Source organism: Taeniopygia guttata, chromosome 1, assembly GCF_048771995.1.
Source record: "Taeniopygia guttata chromosome 1, bTaeGut7.mat, whole genome shotgun sequence".
NCBI lineage: Eukaryota > Metazoa > Chordata > Aves > Passeriformes > Estrildidae > Taeniopygia > Taeniopygia guttata.
Window position 1 is genome coordinate 19,708,908 of NC_133024.1, and position 13,580 is coordinate 19,722,487.

Consider the following 13,580-nt stretch of genomic DNA (forward strand, 5'->3'; position numbering starts at 1 on the left):
TCACAAAGCATTTCTAAGCATGCACATGCTCATGTCACAATCTTCTACAGGGCTTATCAGTTTCATAATCAGTTAACATTTCCTTTCCAGGTATATATCAATCAGATTAGAAAATATACTGAAAGATAAGATGAACCACTTACAGTGCTCTTCCCAAACTAAGCTACAATTATTTTGCTGGAATTGCAGTTCATGCAGAGAAAGAGAGTAAACAAATTCAGCTTAAAGAGAGGAAAGCATAATGTGATATTCAATATAGTAAGTTAAATAGGTCAGTTAAGAAGAGATTCCAGGTTACATTTTTCTGCAAAAATTGCACATTTTATACTCAAGAAATGGAAGATGGTGGGAGAGACACATTGCAGGAGGAGCTACATATACTGGCTGCCATTCTTGTGGCAGTTTAACAGAGAAACTGAAAACTTTGTTATTTGCAGGCAGCTCATGTAAAAAGTGTCTTAACAAGCTACTCTGCCTTCTGTTCAATCATGTCAACCTCTTTTCACAGACGGTTCACAGAGTTTCCTAACTCTTCTTTTTCTGTGTGTAGGTTTTCTTGTTCTAAGACAACACCTTTGGAGAAAAAATCATGTTTTTACATCGGCAAACATCTGCTGTTTTTCCAACCAAAATAGGATAGCTCATACCCTTTGATAGAAAAAGCTAAAATAACTTCTTCAGTTCTCCAAGTGATTGCAATGCAAATAATAACTCTACTAAAAAGCTAAAGGCCAGTATCCATTTTAAATAACATCCCTATCTAAAGAATATTTTAACTATGCCTTTCTTCCCTCTTTTTCTTCTGCCAACTTTTCCAGTGTTGATTCAATAGGTCTTTGTTTTGGACATTTGTTTAAAAGATTGAATGTGCCAGTATATACCAAGAAATTTCTAATTTCATGTGTAGACTTCAAGGGCAAGGTGAGATTGGTAGCATATATTCGTTTTTTAGTTTTAAAAGCTCAAATTTTAATTACATTTTCCTATGTTAAGATAGAGATGCATAACAGATGATCACTTACACTGGATGTTTTAATTTTATTATTACAAAAGCTACAGAGTAGTATAGCCCTTGGAAAAGCTGCATAGTACAAATTAAATGCCAGAAGCTCCAGCAAATGGTACATCTTGGGATCCACAAGCACGTGAAGAACACCTGCAGCATTCATTTTCTAAGTGTTCTTTGTGTTCCAAAAGCCTTCAGATATTTGTATACACCCATAATGTCTTTGTAATGTGAATGCTAAAAATTAAAATGTGGCAATATGAACACTAGTCAAGCTTTATTTCAAAATTCATTAGGAAGCCATTTAGTACATCCAGCTCTGCGTAATTAAAATAAGATAACTGTCCAAACAAAGAATGAAAAGAACCACCCTAATAATAAAGAAAAACTGAATTTTCTCCAATATTGATTTAATTATGAAAATAATTTAATTAAGGATATTTCAGAATAAAAAGCAGTTTCTTATTAATCCAATTCTTGTAAATATACCATAACAATGTACTTCAGATAAAAAAAAATCCTTTTCAGTGATGACAACCATATTTACTGATAGTTTGGAATTGCATTGCCTACTGTGTTTGAAACTTGAATTTTTCTTTTTTCCTTATAATCTGGAAAGTGCAACAAATCAACAACTGTGAGAAAAGTGACCTAGGAACTAAGAGATATGAGTGTAGGCACAGAGCTCGAGGAAAAAATATTTTCTGAAGAGAAGTTCACATAGTAGTAGTGTACCCTATACAGCACAGTATATATTTCAAAGGTTAGGTTGCTTATTTTAAAAACTCTAAAATTTATGAGGCATTTCAAATGATGAATCTATCTGCACCTTGTTCAGAACATTATTTTATTATTCATTTCCAAGGTAAATTTGTATCATGTTCGTTTTTAAATATTCTCTAAAATACATATATTTATCATGCCAAATATGAGATATTCATATAGAGAATACCTTCTATAATCCTGAACTCCTCCAGACCCTCGAATTTATAGTGCTGCATGCTTAATAGTAGCATAATTGAAGTCCTTGAATAGTATTTATTGACTAATCCATTCAGTACCAATAGCAGAACCAAAGAATTCTAGACATCCAATTCTACAATACACAAGGTTTGGTTATTTTACTGATATGCCTTTCCATTGAAGGATTTCATTACCTATTTCTGATATGATGAAGATGAACAATAAAGAGCTAATTTTCCCCTGTTTAAGGCATATGTCAGGGCACAACAAAGGCAGGCTGCTTGGACAGGACAGTGGCGCTGGACACCAAGAGCCACAGCAGGGTGGGCAGAGCAAAGCTCTCTCTGACAAGGGCACAGTCCCATGGCACTTGAACAAAAAAGAGAGCAACCATGGCCAGCTAATGTTCAATGACTGCCAGATGAGGGTATAATAACAGTGCAGATCTGAGGTCAAGCCAGAAAGATGAGTCAGCAAGGCAGGGTCTGAAGAAATGATCACCAGAGTGCCACACAGATCAAGGCAAGGCTATAGTAAATGAGGCAGGTGCTCAAGTATACTCCCAGCCCAGGCAGCAAAACCTCTGGGAGAGCAAGGTATGCACTCTGGCCCTTGATATAATGTTACATTTCAAGTGCTCATTGAACTTTCCCCTGCCTTATTTTTCCATCCCTGATAGTGATTTTGCAGACACCTAAAGAGACTATGCCAAACCTTTTACAAAATGAAAGCTAAAACAACAGAAATAACAGTGATGGTCAATATCAATTGTTTCACTGACCTAACAGCCTTTGGAATAACCAGGATCACCAGTGTGGGAATTATCCTTTGCCTTACTATTCCCATAGAAAATCACACTCTGAGAAAAAAATGTGCACAGTCCCCTCAGTGAATTACTGTTGTGTTTGATGTATCCACTGTATCTACAGCAATAGTAAAAAAAAAAAAAGCCCATTTAAAAGTGGTATTTGAAATGCACGTGGCTTGTAAATTCTCAGTATGAATGACTTGCACAAGGATGAAATATGTCCATCTTCTTCAAAGAGGAAGGTCTTGGTGAAAGACGTGAGTCCATGGCAACTTAGAACTCCAGTGAGTATCTGGAAATCTGGAAATTGGAGCATGGTGCTTCAAGGTTCAATAAACACTTCAACCCTTCAAACTTTATTTATTGCCATGTCTAAATTGAAAGTATTTCCTATAAAAGATTTTTACATATTTCATTTGTATCATTGTGAGTTATTTAAAAGAAAAAAATAACAATTCCAACAGGGAAGGACCTCTACAATCGGAATTTGTTTTACAGAATCAATGTTCCACCTAGGTTTTATAAGTGATTTGACTGTGGAAATGAAGTCTCCTGTATTGATTTGACATAAAATTGAAAACAGGTTCTACATTTTAGCCTTGATGAATGACAGATGCAGCAGGAATACTGAGTCTCTCTGCTTCCTCTTTTGAAGAAGCAAATTTTGGGAATGGTTAGTGGACCTCTAAGACACATGAGCTCCTCAACTCAGCAACAAAAATATACTGGTTTTTTTAATGATTAAATAAATATGTGTGCTTGAAGTGTAAGGCCCATAGTGTCCAATTAAATGGAGCTGCTAATGTTTCCCTTTTACGATTAATTCCTCCATGAAAGGTTTTATATGTGAGACACCAAAAAAGCTTCAGCATACAAGCAAAAAGAGAGAGACATTTTAAAAAAAGGAAGAAGGAAAATGGGAGGGATGGGGAGGGAAAGGGGAAAGCCCCATCTACTAATAACACTGATGACAAGAGACTCAACTCTGGTATAGTAACACAGAAAAAGAATCCATTCACTCTTATGTAATGTTTTGGATTCATTACATATTTATGTGTCCTGAGCCAGATAGTAAGGAATTTTGGCAGCTGTCAGATGCTTGTTTTCCTATGTAACAAAATGAATTTGTTCTCCAAGTAATGAAAAAAATGTGATATTTTTCCAACCAAACTATCATCTAGGAAATAAATCTTGGAACATAATCTTGAAGAATTTTAACTAATATGAATGAGCAATAGGGCTTAGTTTTCTATAGATACACACACACACACACACACACACAAACAAAAACAAAAACCAAAACAAAACAAAAAAAAAGCCAAAAAAACCCCCCCAAAAAACCCAGCTTTCCATTTAGCCTCTTGAAGGTAAGTCCTGATACAATAATATTACTACCAAAAAGTAACAATGTTCAAATAAATTAGTCTTTATTCAAGGTAAAATTAAGCACACAGGAGGAGGGCTTATGCACACATAAGTGGTAGGAGCACTAAATATTTCTCATGATTTTTCAAAGACACAAAAGTTAATGTCACTGTAAGATGTGCCATTTATAAGCCTATTGTATAAGTTTATTGAGAATAATTTTATAAAAACACCATAATGGAGTCTATGATTTAGAAATAATATTTTTAGATGTGTTCCACTCTGTATCTAACTACATAAAAATGTTTGCATTTAAAATCAGAAAATAAACCTTTTTTTTTTCTAACACTACTTGAGATCACACAGAAGTGCTACTCCACGGAGTACCCAGTGCTCTGGAGGCTGATGGGTTTTAAGATCCATAGCAGCAATGTAATTAAGATCTGTTTGACTGTTCTTTTTGTAGACCGGACATGAATACAGACGTGGATCTTTTGCAGCTGAAAAGACAAAAGAGACATAAAGAGCAATTAAAGCTGCAAAAATGGGGCCCTAAGGGAATGATCATAAGGCAAATGGAGAGCTGAATCCAAGTTCAATAGTACTCTGCTCTCTAGTTGCTATTGCCAGTTGAAGGACATAACATGGTTTGAAATTTCTGTGGGTTTAACATGAGCACCTAGGAACAGATGCAAACCACTATATGTAAATAGACACTCTAGAGTAATAAGTGCTCTTATTGCTTCAATCTGCCCACTGAACATTACTTCTTATCAATGTATTATACCAAAATAAAATTTCCCTACTTTCAACAGCCTGGTTGTTTGAAATGTATTTAGTATTTGTACTATATAGTACAAGTCATCAGCTACTTCACTGCAGAATTAGAACAGTGGTCTAGTCATGCTCAGTACTTCAGCATTCATTATTTAGTATATTGGCTGCTGATCATGCCTTTTGTAAAACATTAGCTATGCAAAATAGCATGTTAGCAAGATTTGCTTTTAGAGGTAGAATGCTTTTCAACAGAGTTTTCCAATTTTATGTTTTGCAGTGGATTATTCTATTCTGTTTTACATGCCTATTCAATAGCATGTTCTATTCTATATGCAAAACCCCACCACATTAAGATAAATTACACATTTTCACAGCGCTGTCCTTAAGCCCCATAAGTTTCCTTCCATTCCTACATTCCTTTACTGCCTCAAAGACAAAGCATCTCCCACCACCTCACTCCACCTCTTGCTTGCTTCCATGAGCTCAAAATCAGACTTGTCCAGAAAAAAAAGTTTTTATAAATATACACATTATATATATATGTATATATATAAATATGTTATCTATAAATACAATATATACCTGTATATGTATATATATGTGTGTGTATATATAATCTATGAGTATCTTGTATGCTGTATATACATACAAACATATATTTTTATGGATATATATATATATATATACATATATATTAATTAGATTCATTTTTGACAGGAGTGAAAAAGATTATTTCAGTTATGGAGGCTACAGAGATCACAGAGTTTATGTATAAGAAAAATGGCATTTTAGGTCTGGGACATATATTGTCAATATGTACAGCTTACCTGTTACAAAGCTCTTAACACCATTAACACCACGTATAGAGACCTATCTAAATATTAGGAAAATTGACTACTATCAATTATGAAGCAAGTCTGAAAGCACATTTTCAATGGAAGACTGGGAAGTCTACCCCATTGAAAGAGATTTGCTATGTATACAATGATTAGCAGCAGCCTCATGAAATCCCTGCAGCCCAAAAGATTTCAATGCAGTTAAATAAAATGTTACCTTGAATTCAATGGAAATAACATCCTTTACAATACTGTTACTTACTGTTATTCTCTGCATATATCCTTATAACTGGCATCAGCTCAAAGAGCACCTTGGGCTTAGATTCTGTCAGTCTCATGTTTCTTCTGTCCCAACCAGCTCCTTCTAAATACAGCCCATACACATAGACACCTTCTGAAGGAGGGCTTGTGATATCATCCTTCATCCATTTTGTGACTTCATTGCACAGCACTACACTGTCAAGAGCCCATCCTTTGTTGGCTCTCGTTATTTCCTGCCCAAACCAGACAAAAGTTAGGTGGTTACATTTTTACATGAGCACAGAATCCTTTTTCCCAGCAGTTATTAGAAATATATTTGTATGGTCATAAAATATCCTCTTTAGTACAAAAAAAATCCCATCAATCCTTTACAATAGTCATGTTCAGAGAAGTCTGACTTTTCTCTAAGGGAGTAAAGGCATGGCACTGCAAGAAAGCTTTCAGTATTTTTCCCACTATATTTGATTTTAATTTCTTTCTATTATAGAAAGTATCTAAAGAGTATACCAAGTAATACAGCCGCTGGATGTCAATAGTAGCCAGCTTTTGTGAACACAAAAATTCCACATTTTTGATGAGATGACTGCATGTGGTAAGTGAAACATATTTTCTGGGGTTACCTTCCTCTTCCTGCACCTCTACTCTTCAGTAACTGTATTTCTAATGAGTAAGAACTCACTCAGCTATAAAGCTATGTAAAGAAACTGCAAAAAAAACTGTTAGTTAATGCACTGGACAATACTCAACTCTCTGTAGCCCAGTTCTTTACTATGCCATGCAAATAAGTTATGGCAAACCCAAGTTTTATCTTAATCTCCCAATGGCTTCAAAAATCTTTCTTTGAAGTAATTGGAATGAATGCTTGCCCTGTACTGCAGTGACATGGATGATCTAAAAGAACTCAAGATTTATAGCTCAATGATCGTTCCTCCTTCTCATTTCTCTTTGTTTTACAACACAGCAAAGTCCAGAAACTCACTTTGGTATTTACTTGGGATATTAAGTTGTTACATATTCACAGTTCCTTTTTACAGAACCATAAAATTCTGTCATTTCCAACTGGTTTCAATCCTGGTAGTAAACCTTTTCCACAAGCCTGGATGCAAAAGATAGTCCTATTTTAGGATTCTTCACTCAAAGAAATATTTTGTTACAAAGTTTGGGCTTTTTTTTTCTGAGGTCCCATTGTATTTTCCCCTGAGTATTCTTTTTTAAATTTGCACACTCCAGATGCTTACTGTTTCCCGTATATCCCTTTATGCTGACCAACACAGGCATTTATTGCTTCATTTAAAGCAAAAAAGTTGCTGAGCAGCCAACACAATCACCAAATTAACATACATGCATTAGCAAACACATCTAATATCATATTTCTATGCATCAATAAAGGAAAATCTTTCCCACTTCCTGAAGAAAGACTTAATCAGCTACTGAACAGCAGCAGTGACATGTAAGACTGATTCTGAATAGCTTAGCAGCCCATTCTCCAGTCAGGTATGTACTGAACACAGAACAAAAAAAGGGGGGGAAAAGGCAAATTCATGGGCTTAATGGCCATTCTCAAAGATATCTCAATGGAAACATGAGACTAAATATTTTTCTAGTCTACCTTAATAATGTTGTGAGGTAGCCCCTACTCATTTGGGCCTTGGTCAACACAGGAAACATAATTTAACACATTAGTGGTTGTTATACTGAAAAAGTGTATGTGAAGGAAGACCAGTTAACTCAGGAAATGTTAGACAGTCACAATCTTCCCACGTGTATAAACTCATCCTTCATCAGACAAAACAGACATTTAATGTCTGTTTAAAAAAGCATGTAAAACAATAAGCAGAATAAAACTTCAAACACAATTTACCTGTCTCACTGCAGTTAAAAATCCTTGGGGATTAAAAAACCCTGTCATCCAGAAACAGTTCGGTCGACTTTCAAAAATCCACTTATAAAACTGGTGGTTTCTTTCTAGAAGCTCAGTAAACCAGAAACCAAGTGTACAGGAAGGCCAAGATGCCTAAAAACCGTAAACATATTTTAAAATAGCACATTGCTGACAAGCAAAGCTACATCTTCCCATGGTAATAAACAATATAGTATTAGCAAAGCATATTTGAAGATCATCTATCATATCTTAACTTTAATCTGATGCTTAAACTTTGCATCCCACTGAAACCTGAAGGAAATTATTTTTCTGTTTAAAATCATGTCTACTATTCCATTTACATATTTAATGCTTTCTGTGGAATTGTCCAATTTATGCTATTTTTGCAAGGTTAGACAGCTGTATAAGAGAAAAAGAAAAGTTGTATACATGTCTTTATAATTCCAAGGTCAATATAGCAAGACAATGTGATTTCTGTAGGACTGTTCTGCATTTTTATTCTTCTGAATAAAACCTAAGGAAAACTGAACTTGGACTATGTGGAGATATAGCCGTGTTGTGAAGCATCTGTTCACATCTAGGTTTTCTACCATGAAAACACTTTTCCAGTAGAAACAAAATGAGCAAATAACCAAAAAAACCCCTTTTTTCTTTAAAAAAAAAAAAATTCTTTCCATCAGTTGCCATTAAGAGGTATAATTATCCCTGAAAACAATTTATATGGGGAGAGGCTGAGATCTGGGATTGTTTCGCTTGGAGAAGAGAAGGCTTAAAGGAGGCTTAAATAGGTTTATATCTCATGTGGAGGACTGAAGAAGATGGAGCCTGATCCTTTTCAGCAATTGGACAGAAGACAATGGGAACAAGACAAAATGTCAGAAATTCTGTTTCAACTTAAGGAGTTCTTTGTTTGTTTGGCTGGTGGTTGGTTGATTGGTTGGTTTTTACTGTGAAGATGATCAAAGAGTGGAATGGGTTGCACCTCTCTGATTCTGGAGACTCCTGGGAAACCTAATTTAACTGACCCTGCTTTAGGAAGTGTGATTAAACTACACTGTCTCCATAGGTCCTTTCCAGCGTCTACTATTCTGTAATTACATGGCTATTTCTCAAACTCAAAGTGCACTGATTTTGACCAAAATGGACAGGCCACTTCTACTTAACCCAGAAAAGGATGTCCAATAATTATATATGTCCAATAAATAACACCATCTTAGTCCACTAATGTGGGTGATAATTTTTAAAATCTGTCATCATATTTTAAATTTCTCTCCTCTCTCTGGGATTTTATACTGCCAATATGTAACAGACTGTTAAAATGGAACAAAGCTGCATCCTTCACATTCATTTCAATTTTCATAAATGAAAAAAGGCTTGTTTTGAGTATGTTTATTTTAGCACAAAATCTATTCCAGCAGTTGCACAGTTAACACTTCTGAAACATAGTTTGAAAAAAATGTTTACTCTAAGTCTAGCAGTTTAATCTAGTCTTCAGAAATAGATTTTTTTATTTCTTTCCAGAAAAGTGATGTACACCTACCTTTTTCCAGCTAGCAGGAATCCTTCCATCATACATGCAGTCTAAAGCATCCCTCAGATTTTCACTCATAACTATTGTCCCATCAATGGCAAGTTTTAGATCAGTCAGCATGCTTCTCACTAAAGAAATAACTCTCTCAGTTTGTTCAATCTCCTGTTGCAAAAATATGTGTATAGGTTGAAAAGGTCCCATATTCTTTAGTTTTTCTTTTACCTGTTCGTAGAAAACCAAAGATCTTTCAATAGAAGTGAAAAAAATAAAATCGGCTTTATGTCAATGTAAGGCCCCAGTATGATCTTTGAGACATAACATAATTTATTTATGAGCTTAAATGGTCAGTTTGGCACCTCCCTTGAATTATCTGCAAGAGAAAAACACAGGATTTTTTCCAAGAGAAATCTGTGATGCTGAGACTGACTATGTTGTTAGTCCAAGTCATGATTTAGTCTTTGAGCTAATGCCATTTAAAGAGCTTGTAGGCTGTTTACGTTAGTTCAGAGAATTCAGCTTTAGTTCCAACAAGCAATTCCAAGCTTCTTTTTGAACAAACTAATAAAGAGTAATTGCCCCAGCCACTTTACTTCAGCATAGCAGCAATGCCTGGGAACTATCACAATACCAGGCAGTCCTGTATTCTAATCAAACTCACTGATACATTTTTAATCAAAAGTGTAAAATAAACAAATAAACAGCTGCATTAACATAACTAGAAATTTTATAGTGTCAACAACCTCAGTTAAAAGCTGATGATCCAACCTCCCTCATAGTGCAAATGACAACTTAAACATTAACGGGTTTAATATTTCTGAAAAAGTCCTTACAAAAGCACTTCAGCACACATTTAATGACTTCATTGTAAACATGAATAGTTTGGCCACACTTCTTTAAAATACAAAGTATTGCCTGTATGAATTAAATCAAACATGCTTTTAGAAAACTTTTTGGGAATTTGTTGGTATTTTTTATTTTCAGTCCATAAAAGACAAGATGGACCAAATATTTTTGCCATAATTTCATTAAGTCACTTCACATGGTACATAATCAACAGGAAGTTTTTCCGACATATCATCAGCCAGTGTGGCTACAACTGCCTCTCGAGTTTCACCTCCTCCACCAGAGCTATCTTTAGGCTGAGTACTGAGGATGGTGTCCAATACACCTCTGGAAACTACTTTGGTAGGTGATATCCGCATTGGGGTGCAAACCAAACACCTCCTGTCATAAGCAGGAAGGCTCTATATAGTAAAATATAAGAAGAGTACAACTGGAGATTTAGAAGCAAGTTATTAAAAAAAAAATCCCCCCAAAAAAAACAGACAAACAAAAAAAACCCACATAAAACTCAACACACAACAAAACCAAAGGAAAAAAAAAAAAACAAACACCCATAGATTACTGTTAAGTAACAAGCTAGATTTCCTCAAATAATCTTAAGCCAAATAACTTGCTATGGTCTATTTGTCATGTCACAGCCCAAACCACACCAAACAAATTGTGTTTTAACAACTATACACTATTTTAATGATAAACTTTTACCCTCATATACCTAGACCTTTTATTTCAAAGAGGTTGTACCCAATGTCTGGACTCCATTCTTTGCCTCCTTTAATAACTTTGTGCCTTTAGGTATGTCCCACAAGCAAAACGCATGAAAAAGAAAATATATATTACTGTCATGAAAATTATAACATTGATAACCAAAATTAGTTATCACTAATAGATATGCGAAGTGCTAGAAGTCAGTTTAAAAATCTATGAATGAAAGACAAAATACAGGTACTCAGAAAAAAGACAAATATTATAGGGAATCAGGAACTTATGAGAAACATTTTATGAGAAACAACCTATGAGAAACAGTTTTCATTTACCAACCTGTATGTACTGAAGGTATTGATCCACCATAGTATATTTGGGTATGCTGTATCCTTTGTAGAAACTGAATTCCTGACTGAATGTGTTTTCACTGAACCAAATCTTTACAAAGGTGTTCATGTGTCTTTTGTCGAAGTCATCTGTCACACGACCACCATAATGGATCTCACCTATCATGTAACAAACAATACTCCAGCAGATCCCCTAAAACCAAGCAGAAACCACTGACTTCAGTTAATCCCCTCTTATTCACTTAGACCTCCCTTAGAAAAAACAGCTGATGTACCATGTCTGTCCCATTCGACAGAAAGTTACTTTCCTATTACTCTTTTTTTCATTATAGTCTTGCATTCCCTGAACACCTGCAAGGATTTCTCTAAATAAAATTTGCTGAAATTAAAGAGCATCTTGAAGATAGCAAGAAGGTTACAGATATATTTGAATTCTCCTTTCACTTAAAATGCCAACTGCAAACTGCTCTGACACAGACGTCTCTGTATGACAACTGACCATATGAAAGTGAGAAACATAGGAGACATTCTTGTATAGTCATTTAAAACCACTTTTGACTTCTACATGCTGCAAAGATAGGTGGCAGAGGGGGGAAATCTTACTTTTACTCGAAATAGATTTAAACACAAGAGTATTTGAAATATCTCTTTTAAACTAATTGACTTAATTAGAATTGAAAAGAAGGTCTATACTTCTAAGGTTTATATTTCTGAGATGGCTGGAAAGGCTTTTTTTTTTAATGTAGAGGTTAATACAGAAATTAAATATGCACTGGATTAGAAGTCTAAATCTGCTGCTGTAGAGACATATATACTTGAAATATTGAATATGTGTGGAAAAAACAATAAGTTAAAATAACTTTTGTAGTTAAGTTACTAGGAAGCATTTGCATACATTCTACTACTAGAAAGATCCATCATCTTAATCCACCTTTCCCACAGAATCATTAATTACCTTCTTGGTATCCATGCGATTCAAGTGGTTTTGAACGAACTGCACGGCAGCATTGAAATCAGCTTGATTAAACTCATAGGGAATATTCCAACCCAGAGACCCGAATTTGCATCTTTCTTGAATGGTGGAGTGCAGAAAGGCTACAGCATACAACAGTGGTTTCCATTGCACCATTTTACTGGCATCTAATAAATCCTGGTTGACACCTATTGATTGCAAATGGGCTTTATGAGAATCACTGTAATTGTCTTTTTCAAAACTACTTCAAATCAGTGCTAAAATATCACTCTAGAGATATTCACTTGGCTCTCTGATTCTCCCAAGGGTAAATTATTGTTCCACAAAATGTTCTGTGCTGGAGACAGTTTATAGCATGTTATTAAATTGCTCAAATTAAAAGAGTAAACTTCAGGGGGGAAAACCCCACAATTTACTAACAGCTGAATTCACATTGAGTGGCTTTCCGCACAGCCTTGGTCCTTTATTTTATGTAGTGTAAAGAGCATTTGATGGCTAACCATGCCATTTTTCTGCCAAAAGACAGAATATTAAAAGTTCAAACACTTTGAACTGAGATACTACAAGCCAAATTGTGAGAAAAGAAAAGGCATTCATTGTTTTGATATCCAATTGGTTGTGGCAACAGAACATCAGCAAATCTTCTTTTTAATTTTCAAAACAAAAACTAAGATGTGCCCTGGCATCATTGCAAGCAGTTCCTCATAGCAGCTTACACCTACTACCAGTTTAACCTGACCACACAGTAGCATCACAGTCCAAAATCATTAGCATTCTATCACTCACCACTGTATGCTCTCTTTAGTCCAGCTCTGAGCCCTTGTGGTGGTTCATTGGTAAACTTAATCGACATTTGAAGAAGTGTGATGGGGAATTGTTTGTGAATGTCAGTTGTAATCCAAAGTCTAAAGCTTTCATGAACATTCTCTGTCTCTATTGCTGTGTCCATTAACTCATCCAGAAAGTCAAGTCCAAGGTGGCAGTTTTGCAGAAGTGCCCAACCTCCCTAGTTTAAAACAATATATTTTAAAAAGTTATCAACTTTGTTCAAAAACTGAAATCTCCTTGATGGGAGCTAAGATCTGGGCTGTTTCTTCTGAAGATGGTGTTAGCTTATTTGGTTTTTTCACCTGAACATGTGGTCCCTACTTGTCTCATCTGGTCTATTTAAATATTCTCTACCTTTTCCATTTCAATACATTTAAAACATACCTTGTCATGACTACAGTGCTGATAGAAACTGATATATTTTGACTTAGATAAGGGAGCTCAGGAGTAGCTCCACA

General features: G+C 35.1%; 1 protein-coding gene and 1 long non-coding RNA gene across 2 annotated transcripts; both read right to left on the reverse strand.

Annotated features, from left to right (window-relative positions):
- Positions 1-4,245: 4,245 nt before the first annotated feature.
- LOC140682418 (dynein axonemal heavy chain 5-like) lies at positions 4,246-10,292 on the reverse strand. Its single transcript, XM_072924669.1, has 4 exons — positions 9,439-10,292; positions 7,878-8,030; positions 6,018-6,249; positions 4,246-4,642 (listed from the first exon to the last, which is right to left on the reverse strand). The coding sequence occupies exons 1-4, from the start codon at positions 9,628-9,630 to the stop codon at positions 4,491-4,493; spliced, it is 729 nt and encodes a 242-aa protein (XP_072780770.1). The 5' UTR covers positions 9,631-10,292; the 3' UTR covers positions 4,246-4,490.
- Positions 10,293-11,308: 1,016 nt separating this feature from the next.
- On the reverse strand, positions 11,309-12,477 carry LOC140682423 (uncharacterized). The gene is made up of 2 exons (XR_012054156.1): positions 12,277-12,477; positions 11,309-11,514 (listed from the first exon to the last, which is right to left on the reverse strand). It is a non-coding gene; the product is annotated as an uncharacterized lncRNA (long non-coding RNA).
- Between the last annotated feature and the right edge of the window lie 1,103 nt (positions 12,478-13,580).

Bases quoted from the DNA above. Each gene is read 5' to 3' on its own strand.
- LOC140682418 (XM_072924669.1), bottom strand. From the start codon at position 9,630: ATGGGACCTTTTCAACCTATACACATATTTTTGCAACAGGAGATTGAA. The intron at 8,031-9,438 runs GTAGGTGTACAT...TACGGTTTTTAG, and splicing joins TTCCTGCTAGCTGGAAAAAG to GCATCTTGGCCTTCCTGTAC. The intron at 6,250-7,877 runs GTAAATTGTGTT...TGGTTTGGGCAG, and splicing joins TTTTAACTGCAGTGAGACAG to GAAATAACGAGAGCCAACAA.